Source organism: Oncorhynchus clarkii, chromosome 18 (assembly GCF_045791955.1).
Source record: "Oncorhynchus clarkii lewisi isolate Uvic-CL-2024 chromosome 18, UVic_Ocla_1.0, whole genome shotgun sequence".
NCBI lineage: Eukaryota > Metazoa > Chordata > Actinopteri > Salmoniformes > Salmonidae > Oncorhynchus > Oncorhynchus clarkii.
In genome coordinates this window covers 26,718,609-26,745,663 of record NC_092164.1, presented here as the reverse complement: position 1 = coordinate 26,745,663, position 27,055 = coordinate 26,718,609, and the positions used below count along the sequence as shown (strand labels likewise).

The following is a 27,055-nucleotide window of genomic DNA, read 5'->3' as shown; positions in this document are numbered from 1 at the left end:
AGTCTACATGACAAATACTATTTGGCTGGGGGATACTCCTTTCTCTTATATCAAGTCTCACCTTGTGACCCATTCCACATATCTGTTGTTTGTCATGTAAACTAAGTGGGTGTATCTTTGCTATACAATATATTTTTATTCTTTGTGTCAGGGCTCACAACCCAACAGTCAAGAGTGTTGGGTTGACCAGCCTTGTTATTGCAGAGCACTCACATCATGACCTGCTTTCCTTATTAATAAGTTCATAAATATTTTTGTTTAAGTACAACTCTGACTTGTGTGATAAGTTTGTTTCTCCTCATTTGATAATAAAGAAATAACCACCACAGGACACACAAAGGAAAATGTAAAAAAAATGTTTTGCAACAGAAAATGAAAAATAAGTCCAGGTAGTCTCTCCCTGTTTCAGTCTGTTGGGTGCCTAATGAACACATTCCAGAATCCCCACCTGGCACATGAAGCTGTCCACAAACACATTACATTTTTGCAGCTTCAAAGTTGCTTCATGACTGTTTTTCCAACAGGTGAAGTACTACAACGCAGAAAATTATGAAGTGAACCGTTTTGAGGACGCCATCCTGAAGTATCAGGTAATCTAGACTATAGATGTCAAATGCTGAAGAGTTGAGAATGTAGATCTGTGTAAAGTTACACCAGAGTGCTTGCTTTGGTTATTCGGGTAGATGTGTTTTACCACCTTAGATGCATGCATAGTTCGAGCTTCTCCATCTCTACTAATGTTGCAGTTGCATTTGCATTCTGTCTGTCTGTCCCCTCCCATCCTAGATTTCAGAATGGAAGACCCAAGCCTCTCTGGCCTTCCTGAACCAGACCCAGAACCTGATTGTTGGCTCAGGCCTACTGGCAGGCTCACTGCTCTGTGCCTACTTTTTCCAGGAGGGCAAGTTTAAGGTACTGAGCTCAGAGTGCTTGCTAGCTTAAGGGTCATTCCACCTCGAAAAGAGAAGAGGATTTTGACACCCACTTTCTTAGATTGTGCTGAAATCTTTCTTTAGTTAGAAACAGATAAGATTAGCATTCCTGAAACATTGTTTTGTTGAAATGTATAATTTGATCTAAGATAAATTAAGCTAATTGATTGCACCCAAATTGGCTATTTTAATTTATAGGATTTATATCATCTTCAATAAATAAATAATAATAAACTCAGTAAAAAAAGAAACGTCCTCACTGTCAACTACGTTTCTTTTCAGCAAACTTAACATGTGTAAATAATTGTATGAACATAACAAGATTCAACAACTGAGACATAAACTGAACAAGTTTCACAGATATGTGACTAACAGAAATTGAATAATGTGTCCCTGAACAAAGGTGGGGTAAAAATCAAAAGTAACAGTCAGTATCTGGTGTGGCCACCAGCTGCATTAAGTACTACAGTGCATGTCCTCCTCATGGACTGCACCAGATTTGCCAGTTCTTTCTGTGAGATGTTACCCCCCTTTTCCACCAAGGCACCTGTAAGCTCCCGGACATACAGTGGGGCAAAAAAGTATTTAGTCAGCCACCAATTGTGCAAGTTCTCCCACTTAAAAAAATGAGAGAGGCCTGTAATTTTCATCATAGGTACACTTCAACTATGACAGACAAAATGAGAAAAAAAATCCAGAAAATCATATTGTAGGATTATTTTTTATTTATTTTATTATTTTTTAGCCCTTTTTCTCCCTAATTTCGTGGTATCCAATTGTTTAGTAGCTACTATTTTGTCTCATCGCTACAACTCCCGTATGGCTCGGGAGAGACGAAGGTTGAAAGTCACGCGTCCTCCGATACACAACCCAACCAAGCCGCACTGCTTCTTAACACAGCGCGCATCCAACCCGGAAGCCAGCCGCACCAATGTGTCGGAGGAAACACCGTGCACCTGGCAGCCTTGGTTAGCGTGCACTGCGCCCGGCCCGCCACAGGAGTCGTTGGTGCGCAATGAGACAAGGATTTCCCTACCGGCCAAACCCTCCCTAACCCGGATGACGCTAGGCCAATTGTGCGTCGCCCCACGGACCTTCCGGTCGCGGCCAGTTACGACAACATTGTATGATTTTTAATGAATTTATTGCAAATTATGGTGGAAAATTAGTATTTGGTCACCTACAAACAAACAAGATTTCTGGCTCTCACAGACCTGTAACTTCTTCTTTAAGAGGCTCCTCTGTCCTCCACTCGTTACCTGTATTAATGGCACCTGTTTGAACTTGTTATCAGTATAAAAGACACCTGTCCACAACCTCAAACAGTCACACTCCAAACTCCACAATGGCCAAGACCAAAGAGCTGTCAAAGGACACCAGAAACAAAATTGTAGACCTGCACCAGGCTGGGAAGACTGAATCTGCAATAGGTAAGCAGCTTGGTTTGAAGAAATCAACTGTGGGAGCAATTATTAGGAAATGGAAGACATACAAGACCACTGATAATCTCCCTCGATCTGGGGATCCACACAAGATCTCACCCCGTGGGGTCAAAATTATCACAAGAACGGTGAGCAAAAATCCCAGAGCCACACGGGGGGACCTAGTGAATGACCTGCAGAGAGCTGGGACCAAAGTAACAAAGCCTACCATCAGTAACACACTACGCCGCCAGGGACTCAAATCCTGCAGTGCCAGACGTGTCCCCCTGCTTAAGCCAGTCCATGTCCAGGCCCGTCTGAAGTTTGCTGGAGAGCATTTGGATGATCCAGAAGAAGATTGGGAGAATGTTATATGGTCAGATGAAACCAAAATATAACTTTTTGGTAAAAACTCAAAGAATGCTGAGTTGCATCCAAAGAACACCATATCTACTGTGCAGCATGGGGGTGGAAACATCATGCTTTGGGGCTGTTTTTCTGCAAAGGGACCAGGACGACTGATCCGTGTAAAGGAAAGAATGAATGGGGTCATGCATCCTGAGATTTTGAGTGAAAACCTTCCATCAGCAAGGGCATGAAGATGAAACGTGGCTGGGTCTTTCAGCATGACAATGATCCCAAACACACCGCCCGGGCAACGAAGGAGTGGCTTCGTAAGAATCATTTCAAGGTCCTGGAGTGGCCTAGCCAGTCTCCAGATCTCAACCCCATAGAAATCTTTGGAGGGAGGTGAAAGTCCGTGTTGCTCAGCAACAGCCCCAAAACATCACTGCTCTAGAGGAGATCTGCATGCAGGAATGGGCCAAAATACCAGCAACAGGGTGTGAAAACCTTGTGAAGACTTACAGAAAACGTTTGACCTCTGTCATTGCCAACAAAGGGTATATAACAAAGTATTGAGATAAACTTTTGTTAGTGACCAAATACTTATTTGTAAACTTGATATTTCATTAGCAAAAATTTTTTTTTAAATTTGCTTTGTCATGAAATAATATATTTTCCACATTTGTTACGTTATAGCCTTATTCTAAAATGTATTACATTGATGAGGGGGAAAAACAATCTACACACAATACCCCACAATAACAAAGCAGAAACTGTTTTTTTTAGGAAATGTATATAAAAAAATAATAATTATATCACATTTACCTAAGTATTCAGACCCTTTACTCAGTACTTTGTTTCCCAGATGAGCGGCGGCTGTTACAGCAGCAAAGGGGGGACCAACTCCAAAATAATTCCCGTGATTTTGGAACGAGATGTTCGACGAGCAGGTGTCCACCTACTTTTGGTCATGTAGTGTGTGTACTGTAGAAATCTTTGTCAGAAATAATGGTATATTTCCCTTGACGTAGCGAATGTAAAAAATGTCTCAACATACCCCACTGCTATATTTGTTGAATATTATGTGAATCCTAAAAATTAAAAGGGCATATTTGGATGAAATTAATTATCTTAATTTCTCAGAGATTAAAATATAACAAAATCATTTTACAGGAATGCAAATGTTATCTGTTTCTAACTACACAAGCAATTTCAGAAAAATCTGAGCAGGTGGGTGTCTTGGCTTGCTGAAATGACAGCATTTTACAAATGAATGTAACAGTTCCTCACCCTGACAATAATAGTCAATGAGCCAGGAAAAACTGTAAAACTGGTTTGGTTTTTGTTAAACAGACACTTTCAGGATGAGAAACCATTTTACAACTTCAGTATTTTACAACTTCATGTTAAGGGCCTAGATACTCATTTTGTTACCTTTTTCACACTATTGAGCCATTCTAAAACAAACTGCTGGCTCTTTTCACATTGTGCTTTTCAGCATGGTTCCAGCAACTACGGTGAATGTCTGGAGGCATAACTAGGCCACTGCAGCTGGGTTTGGCTCAGTAGTGCGAAAAGCTCAACACTCTCACCTCAATCTCAGGCCGCTTTTCTCTTTCACTATTCTAGGGCTACGCTGTTTTTCGTCTCTATGTTTTACATTAGATTCTAAATCTTCATTGTACTCTAATAAGCAAATTATTCTTGCAGCTTGCCTTGCAGACAAACAAAATCAATCAAAATCAAATCAATCAATCAAAACATAGACGTATTGCATCACTATAAGGCCAAGCAGCCTTGCTATGGTTTCATGCTTGAAAAATTCATTTTTCGAAGAAAAAAATCCTTTAACACTGAGTGACGTTACATGTTTTTCTTAATAATAAATATGGTGTGTGAAGTGTTATGATACATTTAACCAGGTTAATGCCCTCTATCCCCAGCTTGGAGACTTTATCCTCTTTGGCACCTACATCATCCAGCTCTACACCCCTCTCAACTGGTTTGGAACCTACTACAGGTAAGAGGTGTTATGGGCTGAGTTTCAATTCTACTTCCTTACATCCTTCCCTAGTCTCCTTTATGGCTATCACTTACAGCTAAAAGCATATTGCTTCACCTGTCATGTGTTACTAGATCAGGAAAGACACAAGCAAATGAAGCTAGACTATTGAGATAAATCTATGAAAGGCATCATGTATTACAGTACCCCTAATGCAAAACAGGCTCTGTATAATACATTGGTCTTCATCCTCCACAGAATCATCCAGAAGTCCTTCATCGACATGGAGAGCATGTTTAAGCTCTTCACCGAAGAAGAGGAGGTAATTTTGAAATTGGTTGCCGATGGTCATCATCAACATTAGTCAATCTCTCATGGGAAGATTATGCGTGTTAACCGAGAGATTGGGATGCGTAGGATAACGAGCAGTAGTAGTTCCAGTGTTTGGTTTTTCGACACGGGTTATTTGGACAAATCACGATTTCGCAGGTCTTAGGAACTTTCGAATTTCAGAAGTGGGATAGACTTTCTGCCCGTAATTTGCGAACAGAGAGAGTGGAGCTCCTTGTTCCAGTTCCACTCCATGGTCTAGCAATTGATTTCTTCTCTTAACATGTGTGGACCTAGAACTTAATCGAGCAGCTGACCAATTACGCGAGAGTCAATGACCAGCATTTTGGTGTCTGTCAGGATTTCTTTGCACTGCATTATTGGAAATAGTTTTTTGGTCAAATAGATTTACTTTAACTTCCCTTCAGGTGAAGGACGTGGTGAATGCAGGGAATCTTCTCTATAAACTGGGAAAAGTGGAGTTTGAGAATGTGTACTTTAGCTACACTGACGGGTAAGTCCTTGCTTAGATCACTTAGATGTATTTTTAGGTCTTCTTTGGACTAATGATCCAGCACCTCTCAATTTTTTCTGATGTTGTGCCGAAAATATTCCCCCCTGTCAGAACCCCCCCCCCCCCCCCCCCCCGCACTCAATTCTTCATTGCTGTGACTTGCTTGCTAGTTGAGATTTCTGATCACGTTAGGCTGCGTTTCATTAATTTTTTTATGTCGGTTTGATTGCGGGGAGGCACTAGTAATGTCTGCAGTTTTCGGTTTGGCTATTTTTTTCAAGTTTATTAGTCAATAAATATATCTCTTTGCCAAAATTCGTCATCTCTCCCTTAATCAACTAGTAGTAGTTCTGAAATGTTTATTGCTTGCCTACATTTTACTCCCTCCTCTGTTTAATATAACACACATACATTAATTATTCATTTTGGTTGCCTATCCTGATGTGAAGTTTCTTCTATAGAAAATATGTGACTCTGATGTGTGCCGCAGAAAGTAATTGAATCTAGCCACAAACATAAAGAAATTAGAAGGGGGGGGGGGGGGGATTTTGGCAAAACTATTTTCTTGCCTCCCGAAATCCCCCCCCCACTATCTATCTTGGGACTGCAAGGCCTGGCACACTTCAGAATCATTTTGGTAGCTCATGTTGACCAGTAGTGTGTGCCACAGAAAACAAAATTAGAGTATAAAGAAACATCATTTATTTTAGAAACATTTTGTAATATTTTAGAAAATATTGATAATACACAAATATTATCTCACAATAACAAAAAAACATAATTGAAAGTTAAGTTTGTTAACAAACATTAAATAAGAAATACACATTTAGATATTTGTGTTTCACTGTTTGCAATTTCAAAATTATAATAAAATCTATCAGTTAATTCAAGTGCCTACCCTGTAAATCTCATACCGTAATGTGAAAACGTGCCTGATATTCTAAGAATTGATCTGTGTTGGGCCTGTCCAGGTTTATGGTTTGCGCAACATTGAAGCCTGTATAGACCAATGTGTGGCCATTGCTGTGGTGTGTGTGAGAGAGAGGAGCGTGCATGTATCTTTCTCGGAAATAGAATGAGATTCACTTTCTATGATCTCCCTCCCTCTCTCTGCTCTGATAGACATGAGCCTGCAACTCTAATCTCTGCAGTGTTGCACTTTGTTTATTTCCTTGTAGAAACATATCCCTGGGAAGAGTGCTGGACGTGCCTGAGCACCCTTGATAAATGCAAATACATTTGCCAAAGTTACAGAATTACTGCTGTCTATTCAGAAATAAATGAAATCATTCAGATTACTACACCGTGGAGTAGGCCTATAATTTTGCCATAGCCGGTGAGTGAGCTGCGCATCATTGGGTGAGTCAGTGAAACTGGAAAGCTTTTTTAGGACTATAATTTCCTCATATTTTACCATTTGTGTCACTCCACACACCTAGGCCAACTGGCGGCCCGTGGGCTGAATAAGGTTTTATTTGGCCCCCCCATGTTATATGAGCAAATAATACACATTTTTGAGTGAATTTTCATTGTTGGACATAAAAGACTAAAAACTCTGGGTAATCCACTCCAAGTGATTTTAATTTAAGACATTTGTTCCCAAGTATTCCCACGCATAATAGAGACCTGATCGTATACAAACGCAAGCCAGGTTTGAAATGATTTTGTTTTAGTCAAACATTATGTCTGTTTGGGATTCTTGCGATCGATTCTTTGCAGTCTACAAATGATTTGTAATTATGTTCTGGCCCCCCGACCATCCGCTTAAGAAATAATCGGCCCGCGGTTGAATCGAGTTGATGGATTCAATACAAGGTCGTTTTTAATTGATCTCAGATTCTGTTTGTCAGTGTCAAAGTAGAATGTCATTTCAATCATTTGTGACGTATTAAATAAGATTCTGCTCAAGTCCCCAGTCATCTAAAATTATGTAGAATTGCAAGAAATGTGTTTATGAAAGGCAACAAAAAATCCCAGACCCTAAACTTAAAAAGAAATAATCCCCATTTGTGCAACTTCTTCAAGCACCTCTATATGCATGCAATTCTTTATTATAAAGGTGATTTTCTTTTTTTCCCCATGTGTTCCCCCCCCCAGGTCACCCTCCCTCGGCTCACTTTTTGTTCCGGCACCTCCCAATTTCCAAATTAACCGCTAGCCTTACACAGTTAATGATTCAGAAACAGTTTGATGAATAATCATAGTTGTGGTTGTTCCAGTGTTCTCCTTTGATTACATATATTTTTTGTGCTTCTGTGTTTTTTTTAAGGAAGGAGATTCTTAAGGACGTATCATTCACTGTGCAGCCAGGCCATACTGTTGCATTGGTAAGATTGAATTCCAAGCATTACCCAGAGGTTAAAGAGCGACTGCCTTTAAAAAACAATACTACATCCCTTTGGAAACAGTCTATGTGGCATCGATATGAGTCTGAAATAGTTATTCTAGTGTCAAAATTGACTACAAAGTGTGCGACGTTCATTTGCCCGCTATCATGGGGTGAACAGCTGTGGTGATTGCTCTCTATCCAATAGCATAGACAGTGAGACAGAACTGCCCACCGGCTCTGACTTTGTTTATCAAAGACAACACTTCACACATTTTTTTACTTACGAAATACTGCACCAAACACCTTAGTTAGATGTAAAATTGCTCCACCTAAACATCAGTAAAAAACATCAAAATTAATTACAGATTTGTTGCATTATCTTAGATTCATTCTTGGGATTTTGAGGACGTGAAAAAGGCTTCTGCATCTGCAGTGTCTCATGGGGGACAAACATCATTAACCAAACGCGGAATCGGTCAGGAAACACACTTTCGAGACTGAAATCTTGTTTTTTGAATGGCAACAGAAAAACGCACGTGCCAATCAGCGTGTTCAGTGGCTCTTAAAGCAAATAATACTAGACTTCGGTCTTGAAGAGTGGTTCATTTCTCTCTTTTTCTCAACAGTCGTGATGGTTTGGATCTGTCGATTGTTCTCGCTTCTCAATTGTCTGTGTTTGTGTGTGGACGCCCCTAGGTTGGCCAGTCAGGGTGCGGTAAGAGCACCCTCCTTCGCCTGCTGTTCCGTTTCTATGACGTCCAGGGGGGATGCATCCGCATCGATGGCCAGGACATCTCTAAGGTGAGTATTTTGCCCAGTTGCAAGAAAATAGTTCCCAGGCTATCTGTCTTATCACATGCTGTATATAACATTTTGTTTTCAATGCGCTCTGGTGGTTTTACAAGTCCAGGTAGTGCCTCCCCGTTTCACCCTTTACTGCTTAAGTGTCATCTGAGACTCTTCATTTCTGGGTGCAGGTGAAGCAGGTGTCTCTGCGTGCCCACATCGGCGTGGTGCCCCAGGACACAGTTCTCTTCAACGACAACATCCGCGACAACATCCGCTACGGACGCATCTCTGCCAGCGACCACGAAGTGGAGGCGGCGGCCATCGCCGCAGACATCCACAAGAAGATCCAGACGTTCCCAGAAGGTACGGAAATACCACCGTCTCTTTTGACGGTTTGTTGAACACCGATTTAAGCCAGCAGCATACCACCCTGCATCCCACTGCTAGCTTGCTTCTGAAGCTAAGCAGGGCCGGTGCTGGTCGGTCCCTGGATGGGAGATCCAGTGGTGTTGGAGGGCCAGTAGGAGGCACTCTTTCCTCCGGTCTAAAAAAAGATCCCAATGCCCCATGGCAGAGATTGGGGACATTGCCCTGTGTAAGGTGCCGTCTTTCGGATGGGTCGTTAAACGGATGTCCTGACTCTCTGGTCACTAAAGATCAGATAAATATGCTACATGGCCAAAAGTATGTAGACATCCCTTCAAATGTGTGGATTCAGGTATTTCAGCCACACCCGTTGCTGACAGGTATAAAATCAAGCACACAGCCATGCAATCTCCATAGACAAACATTGGCAGCAGAATGGCCCGTACTGAAGAGCTCAGTGACTTTCAATGTGGCATCGTCATAGGATGCCACCAGTGGTGGAAAAGGTACCCAATTTTCATACTTGAGTAAAGGTATAGATAACTTAATAGAAAGTTACTCAAGTAAAAGTGAAAGTCGGCCAGTAAAATACTACTTGAGTAAAATTCTAAAAGTATTTGGTTTTAAAAATACTTAAAGTATCAAAAGTAAATGTAATTGCTAAAATATACTTACGTATCAAAAGTACAAGTATAAATGAATGATGAAATTGTCTGTCCTCGGTTGCATCACTCCCTACTGAGTTCCAAACAGCCTCTGGAAGCAACGTCAGTACAATAACTGTTCGTCGAGAGCTTCATGAATGGGATCCATGGCTGAACAGCTGCACACAAGGCCTAAGATCACCATGCGCAATGCCAAGCGTCAGCTGGAGTAGTGTAAAGCCCACCGCCAATGGCCTCTAGAGCAGTGGAAACACGTTCTCTGAAATGATGAATCACGCTTCACCATCTGGCAGTCCGACAGACAATTGGTGGAGGAGGAATAACAGTCTGGGGCTGTTTTTCATGGTTCAGGTTAGGCCCCTAAGTTTCAGTGACAGGAAATCTTAACATTACAATGACATTGTAGACGATTCTGTTCTTCCAACTTTGTGACAACAGTTTGGGGAAGGCCCTTTCCTGTTTCAGCATAGCAATGCCCCCTTGCACAAACTGAGGTCCATACAGAAATGCTTTGTCGAGATCAGTGTGGAAGAACTTGACTGGCCTGCACAGAGCCTTGACCTCAACCCCACCAAACATCTTTGGGATGAATTGGAAAGCCAACTGCGAGACGGGCTTCATTGCCCAACATCAGTGCCGACCTCACTAATGCTCTTGTGGCTGAATGGAAGCAGGTCCCCGCAGTAATGTTCCAACATCTAGTGGAAAGCCTTCCAAGAAGAGTAGAGGCTGTTACAGCAGCAAAGGGGGGACCAATTCCAAATGAATGCCCATGATTTTGGAATGAGATGTTCAATGAGCAGGTGTCCACATACCATTGACCATGTTGTGTATCTCGTTTTATTTTTTTACGTTTTTTTCTAAATAGGCGTTGTTGCACAATTAAAGCTCAATACACTGCATTTCAAACAGTCAGGAATAATGTAATGAATTATTTCATCAAATTAGTTTAACCTCCTTTTTGTTGTTGTTGCAATAATCACTGATCTGGCTTTCAAGTTTGTCTATAAAAATGCCCTTTCGTAACCAGAACCATGAAAAATGCACATCCACTAATAATGACCAACTTCTTGAAGCAGGCGTTATGGAAAATTAGCACAGATCTCATAAACAATCTCTCAAGCACAAGCCTATGTGCTAGTGAGTACCTGTATCAATTTTCTTTCTAACAACGTAGAACAGTTGAACTGTTATGGACACACCTTCCTGCTTCCAACTGCTTGAAAAACATAGCCTGTTCACTTTGTTTAGATATTGAAATCAAGCGGCCTAACTTGGTGAGAAGATGCTTATTTCTCAGAATGAGAACGAGTTGCCAATTCATTATATAACTGCATATTTTTTATTCTCATTGCACATTTCTAAAAAACACAGAATAGACCTCTAGCACATACAGTGGGGCAAAACAGTATTTAGTCAGCCACCAATTGTGCAAGTTCTCCCACTTAAAAAGATGAGAGGCCTGTAATTTTCATCATAGGTACACTTCAACTATGACAGACAAAATGAGAAAAAAAAATCCAGAAAATCACATTGTAGGATTTTTAATGAATTTATTTGCAAATTATGGTGGAAAATAAGTATTTGGTCACCTACAAACAAGCAAGATTTCTGGCTCTCACAGACCTGTAACATCTTGTTAAAGAGGCTCCTCTGTCCTCCACTCGTTACCTGTATTAATGGCACCTGATTGAACTTGTCATCAGTATAAAAGACACCTGTCCACAACCTCAAACAGTCACACTTCAAACTCCACTATGGCCAAGACCAAAGAGCTGTCAAAGGACACCAGAAACAAAATTGTAGACCTGCACCAGGCTGGGAAGACTGAATCTGCAATAGGTAAGCAGCTTGGTTTGAAGAAATCAACTGTAGGAGCAATTATTAGGAAATGGAAGACATACAAGACCACTGATAATCTCCCTCGATCTGGGGCTTCACGCAAGATCTCCCCCTGTGGGGTCAAAATTATCACAAGAACGGTGAGCAAAAATCCCAGAACCACACGGGGGGACCTAGTGAATGACCTGCAGAGAGCTGGGACCAAAGTAACAAAGCCTACCATCAGTAACACACTACGCCGCCAGGGACTCAAATCCTGCAGTGCCAGACGTGTCCCCCTGCTTAAGCCAGTACATGTCCAGGCCCGTCTGAAGTTTGCTAGAGAGCATTTGGATGATCCAGAAGAAGATTGGGAGAATGTCATATGGTCAGAGTTGCATCCAAAGAACACAATACCTACTGTGAAGCATGGGGGGTGGAAACATCATGCTTTGGGGCTGTTTTTCTTCAAAGGGACCAGGACGACTGATCCGTGTAAAGGAAAGAATGAATGGGGCCATATATCATGAGATTTTGAGTGAAAACCTCCTTCCATCAGCAAGGGCATTGAAGATGAAACGTGGCTGGGTCTTTCAGCATGACAATGATCCCAAACACACCGCCCGGGCAACGAAGGAGTGGCTTCGTAAGAAGCATTTCAAGGTCCTGGAGTGGCCTAGCCAGTCTCGAGATCTCAACCCCATAGAAAATCTTTGGAGGGAGTTGAAAGTCCATGTTGCCCAGCAACAGCCCCAAAACATCACTGCTCTAGAGGAGATCTGCATGGAGGAATGGGCCAAAATACCAGCAAAAGTGTGTGAAAACCTTGTAAAGACTTACAGAAAACATTTGACCTCTGTCATTGCCAACAAAGGGTATATAACAAAGTATTGAGATAAACTTTTGTTATTGACCAAATACTTATTTTCCACCATAATTTGCAAATAAATTAATTAAAAATCCTACAATGTGATTTTCTGGATTTTTTTTCTCATTTTGTCTGTCATAGTTGAAGTGTACCTATGATGACAATTACAGGCCTCTCTCATCTTTTTAAGTGGGAGAACTTGCACAATTGGTGGCTAACTAAATACTTTTTTGCCCCACTGTAAGTATGTGGCTAAAATGCTGCTAGCGGTACAAACTGAGCATTAATTTTCCATACTCTCGTTTTAGTAGGGTCTGCTCTGTTCTACATTTTGGGAGTTGAGACATAAAAAGGGTGTCGTTAAAAAGGTTAAGTTCTCATGTATTACAATAAAATGTCTAGGTTTTTCTGTGTACATATTACCGCTTCTGTTGGACCAAACTTCAAATGCAAATAGCAAGTTTATCTTTTGTATTTTGTTGTTGTGAGTGGAAGCGGGGAGGGACTTGCTGTCTGTGGAAAGGTGCACACAACACAGAAGGAGTGAAGGAGACGTGACCAAAAAGACAGAAGAACACTCATAAAAAAAATATTTTAAAAAATAACCTTGATTCTTACGATACAGGCATTTTGGAACATTGTGCTAAAACATACATTTGAATTAATTTGATATACCCAGCCCTAGTAAGAGTTTGGGTGTTAACCCCGGTGTCCTGGCTAAATTCCCAATTTGGCCCTCATCATGGCAATTTAATCATCCCCAGCTTCCAATTGGCCCATTCTTGCCCCCCTCCTCATCTTGTAACTATTCCCAAGATCGTTGCTGTAAATGAGAATGTGTTCTCAGTCAATTTACCGGTAAGGGTTAAATATGCCTTGTCCTGGACCCCAAAAAATGTTTCAATAGAGATTCTACTAAGTCCAGGACTAGGTTTAATCTGTGTCTGGGAAACCAGCGCTATATGCTGCCATTATAGTTCTGGCTGTACTTTTAAAAAACATTTTACCCCTTTTTTCTCTCCAATTTCGTGGTATCCAATTGTTAGTAGTTACTATCTTGTCTCATCGCTACAACTCCCGTACGGGCTCGGGAGAGACGAAGGTTGAAAGTCATGCGTCCTCCGATACACAACCCAACCAAGCCGCACTGCTTCTTAACACAGCGCGCATCCAACTCGGAAGCCAGCTGCACCAATGTGTCGGAGGAAACACTGTGCACCTGGCAACCTTGGTTAGCGTGCACTGCGCCCGGCCCGCCACAGGAGTCGCTGGTGAGCGATGAGACAAGGATATCCCTACCGGCCAAGCCCTCCCTAACCCGGACGATGCTAGGCCAATTGTGCCACCAGAATCTCTGGTAGCACAGCTGGCGCTGCAGTACAGCGCCCTTAACCACTGCGCCACCCAGAAGGCCCAGTTCTGGCTGTACTTAACCTGAAGTTGGCTTATGGGTGTCAATGTTGTTGTTTTAAGGGTTAGCATAGGTGTTTTGTATTTACCAACCACATTTGCTGAAGCATTTTGACATGCACATCTACATTTCCTGAAACACACAGTAGCTCCCAGGTGCATTGTTAATGTATGACGTGAGTGACATTTGTCTGTGTTTTCTCTCTGTCCCCCTCCCAGGATATGACACCCAGGTGGGTGAGAGGGGTCTGAAGCTGAGCGGGGGGGAGAAGCAGAGGGTGGCTATCGCCCGGACCATCCTCAAGGCCCCTCAGATCATCCTGCTAGATGAGGTAAACTTTCAGGAAGGTTTACCAGTAGGCTCAATGACCCTGTTCAAGGTGTAGGGTGACGATGCCCCGAGACACTGATCTTGGGTCAGTTTAGCATGTATTTTTTTATTTTTTTGGCTAAGTTTAAGATTGGGGAGGGAAAGCTGGTCCTAGACCTTTTACCTAGAAGAAACGTCACCCCGGAGCGTTCAAATACTTTAAAAACACACACTTTCTCCCTCTTCTCCTTGAAGTTATCGCTGAGCTTACACAAAATGATAGGTGAAATCAACAGCTCTATCACTTAGCTTTCACCAGTCCTGTCATGTCAGATCAGATATTTCTTCAAGGACGAGAGGAAGCAAGGATGCATTCTTAACGTATTTGATGAGAGCCAATGTTTGCCCCCACACCACTGATCCTCCTGTCATATTGTGTTACAGTGGATTAATACAAGTTCACTGAACTTGAATATTTTAGTCATGTAATTTATCTCATGAAGTTTTCCCTCTGCACAGGCCACATCTGCTCTCGACACACAGACGGAGCGCAACATTCAGGCGTCGCTCATCAAAGTGTGCTCCAATCGGACCACCATCGTCGTGGCTCACAGGTAAGGGATGGGTCTCAGGTGGACAAAAATGCATGAATAGAGGGAACCCATACATTAGGATCAGTGGAGACTGCTGAGGGGAGGATGGCTCATAATAATGGCTGGAATGCAGCGAAACCATGTGGTTTGATGTATTGGATACTATTCCACTCCAGCCATTACCACAAGCCCATCCTCCCCAATTAAGGTGCAACCAACCTTCTGGGATTAGGACACACACATTTCTCCCCTCTAATGCTTGAGTTTGTATGGTTTGGATCAGTGTGGTCTGTCGTCTAATTATGAATTGTCTGTCTTCAGGTTGTCGACCATCATCGGTGCCGACCAGATTCTTGTTCTAAGTGACGGTCAGATAGCAGAGCGAGGACGGTGAGGGAATGGTTAAAAGAGTGATTGATCTATTTCTGCACACTCCACAAACCTATTCAAATCAAAATATTGTTTTATGCGCTTCAAGAAACCAACATCTAAATAATGGAACAGACCAATGTTTATGATGCTATAGTCACACTATAGTCTTGTTCTCAAAACCATACAGTGCCCATGTGGGAACATCTTGACATAGTACTTGATGATGACTTTAATGGTGATTGTGTGTCCCCATTGTAACTACATATTCTCCACTTTCTCCCTCCCAGGCATGATGAGCTGCTGGCTAAGGGAGGGTTGTACTGTGACATGTGGATGAAGCAGCAACATGCCCAGGACTCAGACTCAGCCTCTGACACAGAAGCCAAAGACAGGAAGTCTGAGAAATTACAGCCCACATCAGTCACTGCAGGCCACAGGAGCCACTGAGGATAGAGTGAGAGGTTCAAGGATATGCAGACATTGTGAGGAGACGGACGAGGGACGCAGGGAGAGGATTAGATACCTCAAAAGGCTGTTTTGTCTGTACTTTTTTAAGGTATCTGTCCATTGAGGTTCATTCGGTTATGAGTGAAGTTAAGCCCCACCCCAACCCTCTCTGCATGTTACGGGCAAGTCTAGGGGCCAAATGTCCCTTCCCCTTCCAAAATGTGAAAGATGCGAACACCTGCAAAATCATGATTTCTCTAAATGATCAGTGGCAAAAATCTGTGCACCTCGCTGTTGTCACATCCCACAGTCTGTTGACATACACTACGATACCAGTTCTGTTACATGCGTCTGTCCACGAGAGATTAGTGCCTAATGAACACGACCAGGACTCCGCATAATCCGTCCTCTTGAAGTGACAGCAAGTCCAAAGTAGACTAATACCTACCCTTAAGCGCAGGTATAGGCAGTTTGGCACAGTGTCTCACAAAACTTAGAATTGTTGACTAATGTTTAGTGGTAGAGAAAAGTATTTGTTTTATTTACAGCATCTACAGGTTCATTGTAAATTATATATATATTTTTTACTACACCCACTTTTTAGCTCATGAGACGGATAATTTTTGTTAGCTACTATACAAGCAATAGACTTACATTATACTTAATAGACAAATGAAGCGATTCAGACCGATGTGAATGGTTAACAAAAAAATCTGTTTCACTCTAATTGTTTTTTGTCTTAGTACAAAGGTATGCGTACAAGAACTTCAAAATCTAATTTCAGTTATTAGTAAAACAGATATTTAGTCTGTATTTGGTCCATTTAGCATCGAAACTGCATCAGTTTTACTCCAATTAGACTTGGGCATTATCATGTACTGTACAGTCTAGGTCTTGACTGATACATGCTAAATTAGCTGGCTGTAACTTTTATTTGTCACCAATGGTGATCAATAAGAACTACTGGCTGTAAATTAAAGAGAAGAGAGTCGATGGAAAAGGAAACCTTTATCTATGAATGAACTCAGAATTCTCAAACCTTTCTATGCTGCTACCTGTTTTGCGTAAAGAACTACTGTTAGTGTATCTTTATTTTAAAGGAAGAAATTAGTCTGTATATTTGAATTTGTAAATATCTATGCCTTGCATTCCCAAGGCAGTGTGGAGTTTGTCAATATCTGTTGATAATAATCACACTCCATTTACAGTACGTATTGTCAAATTATTGTTTATTTTTTTTAAAGGGCCATAAGGGAAGATCTATCCATTTAACTGAACTTGAGTTATTTGAGAGAGAATGTGGACTTTATATCTACGCGAAGTCCCTAGAGTTACGAGTTTGGGGCTGAATTGGAAACTGTCTGCATTAATCAAGGGAACGTGAAAATGGACATACTTGCCATCCATATATTGCACAGCAGACATCATGAAAAGTTATTTCAGACTGAAATAAATAGATGAATCCCATATGCATTTGTGACTACAGAAGTAATACCAAAGAGCTAGAGTGGTTTTGCTAGCAAATCATTGCTCTACCACTACAGCAGTCAATCATTTGTAGGTGTGCAAACTGGTGCAGTCAAATAATTTACACTAATGCCCATGAGTTTAAATGTTCTGTGTCAATGAGTGACATTGACACCACAGGAGGTTGGTGGCACCTTAATTGGGGAGAACGGGCTTGTGGTAATGGCTGGAGTGGAATAGTATCAAATACATCAAACTATTGGTTTTCATGTGTTTGATGCCATTCCATTTGTGCCATTCCAGAAATGCAACATTTTTGTTCTGATAATAACTGCTTAGACACAATGTCAAACTCTTTTGTATGTGATTTGGGGGCATAGTTTGTTTTGTAGTGTGGTCTTTGCCTTTGTCACACTTCCAATGTGTGTGGCATCAGGCTATGCTTGGATGTCAAATACATAAATGGTTTGTTTTTTCTTTGTGAATATGTTAATAAATGGTATAATTAAAGATATATTATGACGAAGTGGGCTCTGTTTTTACTAATTTACCATATTGCTAGATGTATATTATTAGACAACATTTTGTAGCCATTTAGTACATTGCATAACTGTTCCCGCCCTCCTGTCTTGTCAGCCATCACGACGGGGGTTACTGCTGTGCTAGCTAGCCTGAGTAAAACCAGGCGCCGTTTTATAGCTAGCTATTCAGCTAGATTTTCTCTTTCTTCTATTTGGCTAATGTTGGATAGACATCATGGATTTCAACGAATTGTTTAGTGAACGAACATTACAATTTTCTGACTTTCAGGAGTTTACGGTAAGTTGGCCTGTCAAGGCGAGTGACGCTAGCTGAGTTGGCTAGTTTAGGTAATGAAATGACAGCAAACGGGTTGACGTGAGTTTTAGACATATTTGGTAATAATCGCATTTTAAATAGGTATACCAGGTTAAACAACACGTATTGTATGCCTTTCTTACAATTGAACATCAAAACACGGCCAAGTTAACGTTTTAACGTTACATACTGTACAGTATTGTACTAGCTCACGCGGTAACGTAGCTAACCAGCCTGCTAACGTTAGCTACATGTGAATGTGGTTGTTCTGGACTTAGCTTCAACTTCATGACTTGTCACCTAACGTTTACTGTTACCTCGTAAAACGGTAGCCAGCAAACCCACTGGGATAACCGAATATAAGAGTTTGTGGGATAGCTAGTTAGCTAGCTAACTTATTCCATCCGTGTTGACATGACTTGCTTATGTAAAGTTAGCTAGCTAACGTTATTTCAGTTTCGTTTTTGTCATGAAATTAGGCCCTTCGCTCAATGAACTCTGATCTGCCTTCACAGTTTCTTCCTGGACATCAGAAACTGTCTGAGAGAGTGCGGAAGCGATTATACTATGGCCTGGACCAAGACGGCTCTCTAGATAACCTTTCCTGTCCTGTTACAGGTTAGCTAATCTGTCTGTTAGGTTGTGTCCTGTCCATGTGTGACTGTTGTTTATTATGTTGTGAATTTGAATGATTGATTCATATGTTCTGAATATTATTTCTAGATATTGCTGTGGAACTCCTTCAGAAATCTGCCCCTAGCCCAATTCGAAAACTGCACAAGAAATATGCTGCTCATGTCGCGAGGTATGTTGTCAGTGAATGTTGACACTTGTTATCCTTTTTGGGCATCTAATGGTCTTCATAACTTCATATAGTTGGTTTGTTTTTCAGGGAGGCGTGCATCTCTCCATGTGCCATGATGCTGGCCCTGGTCTACATCGAAAGGCTACGACACAGGAACCCCGAATACCTGCAAAAGATCTCCTCCTCTGACCTCTTCCTTATCTCCATGGTATGTGGGCCAAAGGTTGGATGCATCTCAAATGGCACCCTATTCCCTTTGTAGTGTACTGCTTATTGTCAGACCAAAGACCTGCATTTCACTGTTAGTCTGCATCGGTTGTTTAAGAAGTATGTGACAATATTTATTTGATTGATTGGAATAGGGTGCCATTTGGGTTGTCTCGTTAGGCTAAATAGCCTTTGCCTAATTCTATGTGATAAGCATTAGGCCATCTGACCAGAATTATGCAATGGCCATGTGGGTGACTGAAAAGCACCGGTCTTCTCGCCAGAATTAGGTCATAGCGATGTCTGTGAAACACTAGTCGTCTCGACAGGAGTAAGCCACGGCTATGCATGTGATGGGCACAGAACAGCTTGTTATGAAAATGGGCATCTATAATTGCTGGGCATGTAGGGCCCAGACCCATATTCTACACCTAATTCTTGTTCAATTTAGAATTTCCCGCAGCCACCCGCAATGTGCTTTTTAGACCAGGAGTAGGCTTAAGTGTGTGTCTGGAAAATGTTTTTAAATCAAATCACATTTTATTCGTCACAAACTGTTTACAGCAGGTATAAAAGAAGCAACAAAATGCTGACGTGATAGCTTCTTCAACAATGCAGGACATCAGTCAACAACAATAGTCACGTCAAAAGTAATAAGATGGAATCTCCTGTGTAGTATGTGTGAGGAGAAAGATGCAAATACATCTAGCTTTCTATGACATATGGACTGATCTTAACCTCCTAATCCTGTTTCGCCTTTCCTCCAGATGGTTGCCAGCAAATATTTGTACGACGAAGGGGAGGATGAGGAGGTGTTCAATGACGAGTGGGGGGCTGCTGGGAAACTGGACGTCCAGACTGTCAACACTCTGGAGATGAATTTCCTCGATGCTATTGTAAGTTATACGTAATATTACATTACCAGCCTCAGAAATTGCTACCCAAATAAATGCTTCACAGAGTTCAAGTAACAGACGCGCTCAACATACACACAGGCTCAGAAACATGTGGTCCCACTCAGAGCCATATATTTAATAGTGGTGCGTGGGTCAACCATTAGTTCACCCGTACCCGTCCGCAATGAATGTCTGAGGACCGACCCTAACCAGCTAAAATAGAAAATGCGCTGTAGGCTACAGTCAGAGACGGCAGAACGATTTTTTGACAGAAGGTGCATGATTTTTTTTATTCCCTGACTTAGGTATGTTTCTGCTTATAATTACGGACATTTTGGTAGGCTTTTTTAGTCACCTTGTCTATAATTAGATACATGCAGCTTCCCTTCCATCATTATGTTTCCCTAGAAGACAAAATAAACCCTTTCTCACCAGAATATCATAAATCGATAGAATCAATGCTTCAATCTAGTTGACATTGGTCGTCTTTGCTTCTTTCACGGAGCAAAGACGTTCAGGAACCGGGAGAAAATGCAATAACAAAAAAAAGGAAATATTTTCTGTGTAAATTTCCAAATGGCATCAGGTGGACTTGTTGTAAGGAAATAGAAAGCTGTGTAAACAATCCAACGGGTTTCTGAAAATATTTCAGTTGTGCTTGGTTGCTTGGTTTGATCTCAAAACAAGAGCATATACTCACAACCGGTCATGCTGTACACACAGTTCAGTTGAAAGTAAATTGCACCAATCCATGACAATGGTCTATTTGCATATAAGCCTACTGAAGCTCTGATTGGTTATGGCGCACCGGTCTGTGTAGAGTACGGCCTGAGTTGTGCCTGTCAATGCAATGGTATCCTACTCTGATCCTTTCTGTCTACTACAAAATCTCATGCATAGATTGTTTTGCATACTAAGTGTTGCGTAGTTTTGTTTTGGTTTGTTGCATTGAAAGTGGCTGAAATTGTGTTGATTTGATCACAATTCCCACAGTAAAGGGAAACGTTAATAGTGTTAACTAACGGGTAAAACTGTAGAAAGTTGATTCAATTCATTCTCGTGCTTCTCTGCGCTGGTATTTATTCTACTTGACAGTCCCGGGGGAACTGCAGCTTAGAGGGAATATTGCTAGCACACACACGTCATCCACACAATATTTCATGACCCTAAACCCACCCACCCGTGGTTATAACCATGGGGACTGCAGGTTGTGTCAACCCGCGCATCACTAATATTTAAATCCCATTGTACTGTATTTGTATGGACATATAATATGCAATCTGACAGCTGCTCTCACTTCTGTGTTTTAGGAGTGGAGCCTCTTTACTGAGCCAGGGGACTACTTTGGCATACTGAATCAACTAGAAACCAGGTTTGTGATTGTTGTCATTCACGTAGATCGTTTTTCGTGCTGGTGCAGGTTTCTGGTGCAGGTTTCCCATTAGAACCATTAGAAACACAAGAAGCTATGAAGGGTTCGGAATGTCATAGAGACTTCTATTTTTGTAAGCCCCATGACTTTTCAGGGAATAATTAAATTAGTAATGTCAAGTTCTTGTGGTAATTTGGCTGGTAGATCTGATACAGAGCTGCTAGTTCAAACAAAGGGTTGGTCATGTGTGTCACATGAGCGTAGTAACATGAGCGTAGCCAGACTCTGTTCTAGGTCCATCTCTGTCTCTCTCTCTGTTTGCATTGAGTGTGGACTGTGTGTGTGTATTAACTCTGGCCTGTTGTGACTCCAGTATTGCAGAGAACCAGGGGATGAAGCGAGGCTGGTTCACCTACACTGACCTCTGTGTGCTTCTGGAGCAGGCGGCGTGGCGACAAGCACTGACGGCCATCTACCTGCACTTTGCCAAGGTGAGGAGGGGCCAGTGGTCAGAGGACAGGGCAGTGGGGTCCACATTGCACTGAAGGACTGAGTTGTGGGTAATCCTCAGTATGGGCACACCGTAGCAGAACATTTTGAAATGGACAATAGAATTTCTTATTTGACATGTTCAGGTAGTATGTTTTCTCCTGTTTTGTGCCGAATGGACACAACGCTAGTCTCAGAAACGCCCCTGAAATTAACATGTCATGGAAATTCTTACACAGGGATACTCGAAGTCGATCTTAAATGAATCATTGTTTATTGTCAGCGTGCTGGAGAGGTTTCAACAAACTCAATACACCATAGTGAATTTCTGTTAGGAGCTCTGCTGTGGCAGTCCTAGCAGTTGTCTGCTATACACAGACAAGTTATATTTGCATGATTTAGCATAATTAATTCATCATTACAGTTTTGTTTAATTTATGTGACTGATCAATATTGGGTCATACATGTGACAGACCAATACCTCACGAGGCTTCTTCTCTCTAAGCTGTGACCTTGAAACTGAAATACCTTTCTTTCTCATAACAAGGTCTGGGCGTACTGCCAAATTGTAGATACTGATAAGTGAGGATTTGTTAAATCAGTCACTTACATGAACACAAAAATTGGTTATTAGAACAGCACATGAATGAACACAGAAATTAGTTATGAGAAAAGCACAAGTATAACATTTCCATCACATCAATTCCTGAAAACTGCTCATTGTAGAAACCCACATAAACTATGTGTTGATTGAAAGAAACAACACTTTTGAAAGTAGTTAGTTTGGGAGGGAAGGAAGGAAAAACACACTGAAAGAAATCCACTAAATCCACGTCCTCACCTCTCTCTAGGTGACCTGCATGCTGGGGCTGGTGTATCTGACCAGTGTCGCGGGCCTTATCGCCACCAGCCTCCCCAGGAGCAGCCAGCCCCTGTCCCCAGTCAGCCAAGTCCACCTGCCTAGCTCCAGCCTCTCTCCACCACCACCACCACTAGGCCTGCTCCCAGTCCCAGAGACCCCAAGTCCAGCATCCGACCTCCCTCGCTGCTGCGTCTTGGGCAACGACAGTCACAAACGCAGACCTGGCACTCTCCACACCCACGACAACCACGGCTCGCCAACCACCTCCCAGACCTCTATACTGTGTCTATGGGGCTCTCTCCTCACTTCCCTAAGCCACACTGACCCACACCCCCAGCCTGACACTGAACCAGCCTTGTCCGCCTCCTCTCTGCACTACCCCGGCTGCCCAGTTACAGTGGGGAGCCTCCCTCTTGGCTCCATCCAGTGCGGCCCATCGAACACCTCTGCTCCACTACTTGAGCCTGGAACCCCTGGTCACCCCTCAGCACCGTGGCTGGCCCCTGTCCCCCTCCTCTACGGAGCCATCCCAATGCTCCTGGACTCCCGTCTGACTGGCATGGCAACCCTCCGTGTCGGACCCTGCTGCCCACAATTCATGCTGCCCATCGAGAAAGCCCAATCTCTCCTCATGCCCAGCTAGACACAGACGGACAAAACAAGCCACAATCGTTACCCTACAATGACTATGACGCCGGACTCCAAATTAAACCAACCGATTTTTCAGAATGCGTCCGTTGCAGTGAAAGGATTGATTTTGTTTTGTATGTGCATTGTTTTGTTGCATATACTGTCTAAATTTGAGATTAGGCCCTCTAAAGGTGAGTAGCACATTTTGTACAGTGGTTTGCCAGCTGAATTGGTGTAAATAAGTGAGATGAACTCATAACAGCGTGAGATCTGAGTTCTGTGCTCAGACCCTCGTATCTTTTCTAACGTATATTTTTCAAAGGAGGTTGGATCACATCGCTTTACAATGGGTGTTTCCAAAGTCAAGGAGGTGTTTGAGGTCTAGAAGGTGTGTACATGGCAAACTAATCTTTCTTGTTTGGTTTTAAAAAATACACAAAAATATGTCTAAGCATGGCTACCATACCCACACACCGTTTGTTACTACCTAGTCTTTGGCCTGGGTACCAGATTTGTTTGTGTCATCATTCCACTCACACTCCATGTTTGGCATGACAAAGTGGCATGATGGAAGAAACAGACTGGTAACCAGGCTACCTACTCTTTACCTATGCTTGAAAATGGGGGCTTGTGGGAGTTGGGCTAAGTCAAGTTTTTAGTTGGAAGAGTTAAGTTTTGATGTGACATCATAGCTATTTGAGAATGTGTTGAGAAAGTCGAGAAAGTCTCCACAAAAGCATGGCTGCTTTCTAAGTCAGTACTGTACTGTAGCGCTTTAAGAAGGGAGGCAATTTAGCCTGGTCCCAGATCTGTTTGTGCTCTTGCCAACTCTATTGCTGTCCTTGTCAAGCCAAACATTGCATGACAATGAGTGAGAAGGAGTTGGATTGATGGCACAAACAGACTTGCACTCAAGCTAGAGACAACTAGCCTACATTTGATTTGCCATGGAGTTTTTGGGTCATTATTCTCTCATTTACTGTAGTTATTTTTAAAAATGTCAACATATTTTTGCACAGATGGCTACTGGTCCCTGCACTGAACAATAGTAGAGATGTAATGCTTTTTTATTCCAGTGAAAAAACAGTAAACGTTCAATTCATATCTCGGTTTGGCTCCCCCTCAAGTCGTGTTCATTAGGGCACATCATAGCGAAATGCTTTACACCACTTCGCAATAGTAAACGAAAATAGAAGTTTCTTATTGGACAAGGTCAGAGAGCGCCCCCCCCCCCCCCTTTTTTTGGGGACATTTGTTTCATTTCCTGCCTACTGAACATGACCCTAAACTCAGATAGCACTGGGGGACAGATGGAACTCTAACTATTTATTTTACCATGATAGAATGCAGTGGCTATCTCTAATTTAATGTTTGTACAACAGAATGCCACGCAACTGAAATAGGTCATAACCAGTTTACTGTTTTGATGTTTTTTAAATAAGAGTTTTGAATATGATTGAAAATGTATCTAATGAATGCGATTTTCATCCAATTACCCTTTTCATGGAAACAGTTGTATTGTGCAAAACATCACTTTCTTTAAGTAGAAATGTCTGTTTTTTAATTTATGCAATTAATTAGTATCCCTCTTTAACATACCAATTTGGTTGGGGAAACATGAAAACATTAAAAACCACTCAATCAGGGGCCTCCCGGGTGGCGCAGTGGTTAAGGGCGCTGTACTGCAGCCTGGGTTCGCGCCCAGGCTCTGTCGTAACCGGCCGCGACCGGGAGGTCCGTGGGGCGACGCACAATTGGCCTAGCGTCGTCCGGGTTAGGGAGGGTTTGGTCGGTAGGGATCTCCTTGTCTCATCGCGCACCAGCGACTCCTGTGGCGGGCCGGACGCAGTGCGCGCTAGCCAAGGTTGCCAGGTGCACGGTGTAGCCTCCGACACATTGGTGCGGCTGGCTTCCGGGTTGGATGCGCGCTGTGTTAAGAAGCAGTACGGCTGGTTGGGAACCTTTGTTTCTCTCGAGCCCGTACGGGAGTTGTAGCAATGAGACAAGATAGTAGCTACTACAACAATTGGATACCACGAAATTGGGGAGAAAATGGGGTAAAAAATTAAAATAAAATAAAAAAAACACTCAATCACTCGCATAGAATTTGTCTTCTCCACCCGCTCAATTTGTCTTCTTTCTCCATAGATTTACTTGAATGGGTATGTCCATTATTGAATGGGGATGTAAATTCTAGTAATACTATTTCAGTCTCATCCCTGAAAAACAGTTGGCTCTTCTCATATTCTTCTACTCAAGATAGAAGGTTCTTGCTAGGGAATTTGATATTTGTACATATGACTTGTTTTTACATTGACACCTTTCTTACAGCCAGGAGGCACTGTGGTCCCTAGGACATTAACTCATGAAGTTTGGCTTTTGTTGAATTGCTGAAAACATCTAAATTAAACATTTTTCAAATCAGACTTAGATTTTGAAGCACAATATCCTTAAATTTTGTAAACAATGTGTAGAAATCTGTAAAAAATAATAATAAAATGCTTGACTCTTAACCACATTTTTTTCATTTGTCATTTATGCCTGTATTGCTGTTCACATGGTCCACTGACATACAGTATGTAATGTGAGTTGTCAACATTGAGCTATTAATCTCACAATCTGGGCACGCACACACACCCTAGAAAGCAATATGCCATTTGAGCTGACATCTAAGAACTGCAGTCACACAGGCACTGATCTACATGTGTGGTGTCAAGCAAGCATTAACCTGGTCACAGATTTGTTTGGGCTGTCTTAGCCAATTCACATGGTCTTTATCAAGACGACACAAACAGATCCGGGACCAGGCTAAGGCACTGTCACCTAAGCCACCATCTTTGGAATCTCAATTGAATTTCTTAAATTCCTCATCTTTGTCTCCTCAAACTTTATTGGAACAGAATATATGGGGTTCCTGTTCTGTGGGCCGTATTCACACAGCTTCTCAGCGTAGGATTGCTAATCAAGGATCAGGTTACCTCTGTCATCTAAAAGCTAAGCGAAGGACCCTGGGACTAAACACCACCCTCTGAAACTGGATCCTGTACTTCCTGACGGGCCGCCCTCAGGTGGTAAGGGTAGGTAACAACATCCTCCACGCTGATCCTCAACACGGGGGCCCCTCGGGTGTGTTCTCAGTCCCCTCCTGTACTCCCTGTTCACTCACAATTGCATGACCAGGCATGACTCCCAACACCATCATCAAGTTTGCCGATGACACAATAGTGGTAGGTCTGATCACCGACAACGATGAGACAGCCAAAAGGGAGGAGGTCAGAGACATGGCCGTGTGGTGCCAGGACAATAACCTCTCCCTCAACATGATCAAGACAAAGGAGATGATTGTGGACTACAAGAAAAGGATGACCGAGCACGCACCATTCGCATCGACTGGGCTGCAGTGGAGCAGGTTGAGAGATTCAAGTTCCTTGGTGTCCACATCACCAACAAGCTATCATAGTCCAAACACACCAAGACTGTTATGAAGAGGGCACGACAAAGCCTATTCCCCCTTAGGAGACTGAAAAGATTTGGCAGGGGTCTTCAGATCCTCGTAAGGTTCTACAGCTGCACCATCAAGAGCATGGTTGCATCATTGCCTGGTATGGCAACTGCTCGGCCTCCGACCGCAAGGCACTACAGAGAGTAGTTAGTACAGTCCAGTACATCACTGGGGCCAACCTTCCTGCCATCTAGGACCTCTATACCAGGCGGTGTCGGAGGAAGGCCCTAAAAATGGTCAATGACTCCAGCCACCCTAGTCATAGACTGTTCTCTCTGCTATCACACGGCAAGCGGTACCGGAGTGCCAAATCTAGAATGGACTGAGGGCTTGCAGGCCTGTTGTAAGGCAGGTCCTCACCAGACATCACCGGCAACAACATCGCCTATGGGCACAAACCCACCGTCGCTGGACCAGACAGGACTGGCAAAAAGTGCTCTACACTGACGAGTCAGGGTTTTGTCTCACCAGGGG

General features: G+C 42.5%; 2 protein-coding genes across 2 annotated transcripts in view; both read left to right on the top strand.

The window, feature by feature from the left end:
• Window positions 1–17,473, top strand: part of LOC139373282 (ATP-binding cassette sub-family B member 6-like) — a 37,350-nt gene extending 19,877 nt beyond the window's left edge. Inside the window, exons 9-20 of the mRNA XM_071113616.1 lie at window positions 525–590; window positions 787–912; window positions 4,642–4,718; window positions 4,959–5,022; window positions 5,459–5,544; window positions 7,814–7,871; window positions 8,570–8,674; window positions 8,851–9,025; window positions 14,012–14,124; window positions 14,622–14,716; window positions 15,017–15,085; window positions 15,355–17,473. Of these exons, the coding sequence (XP_070969717.1) occupies window positions 525–590; window positions 787–912; window positions 4,642–4,718; window positions 4,959–5,022; window positions 5,459–5,544; window positions 7,814–7,871; window positions 8,570–8,674; window positions 8,851–9,025; window positions 14,012–14,124; window positions 14,622–14,716; window positions 15,017–15,085; window positions 15,355–15,514 (1,194 nt within the window). The 3' untranslated portion in view covers window positions 15,515–17,473. The remainder of the gene's footprint in view (window positions 1–524; window positions 591–786; window positions 913–4,641; window positions 4,719–4,958; window positions 5,023–5,458; window positions 5,545–7,813; window positions 7,872–8,569; window positions 8,675–8,850; window positions 9,026–14,011; window positions 14,125–14,621; window positions 14,717–15,016; window positions 15,086–15,354) is intronic.
• Window positions 17,474–17,599: 126 nt separating this feature from the next.
• On the top strand, window positions 17,600–25,595 carry LOC139373279 (protein CNPPD1-like). Its single transcript, XM_071113612.1, has 8 exons — window positions 17,600–17,800; window positions 18,334–18,436; window positions 18,542–18,623; window positions 18,711–18,831; window positions 19,598–19,726; window positions 21,037–21,098; window positions 21,472–21,589; window positions 22,439–25,595. Exons 1-8 carry the CDS (start codon window positions 17,738–17,740, stop codon window positions 23,090–23,092), a joined length of 1,332 nt encoding a protein of 443 aa, XP_070969713.1. The 5' UTR covers window positions 17,600–17,737; the 3' UTR covers window positions 23,093–25,595.
• The last annotated feature ends 1,460 nt before the right edge of the window (window positions 25,596–27,055 follow it).

Excerpts from the sequence above, each read along its gene's own strand:
- LOC139373279 (XM_071113612.1), top strand. The coding sequence starts at position 17,738 with ATGGATTTCAACGAATTGTTTAGTGAACGAACATTACAATTTTCTGAC. Across the intron at positions 18,624-18,710 it reads TATGCTGCTCATGTCGCGAG|GGAGGCGTGCATCTCTCCAT; the intron begins GTATGTTGTCAG and ends TTTGTTTTTCAG. Across the intron at positions 19,727-21,036 it reads TGAATTTCCTCGATGCTATT|GAGTGGAGCCTCTTTACTGA; the intron begins GTAAGTTATACG and ends TCTGTGTTTTAG.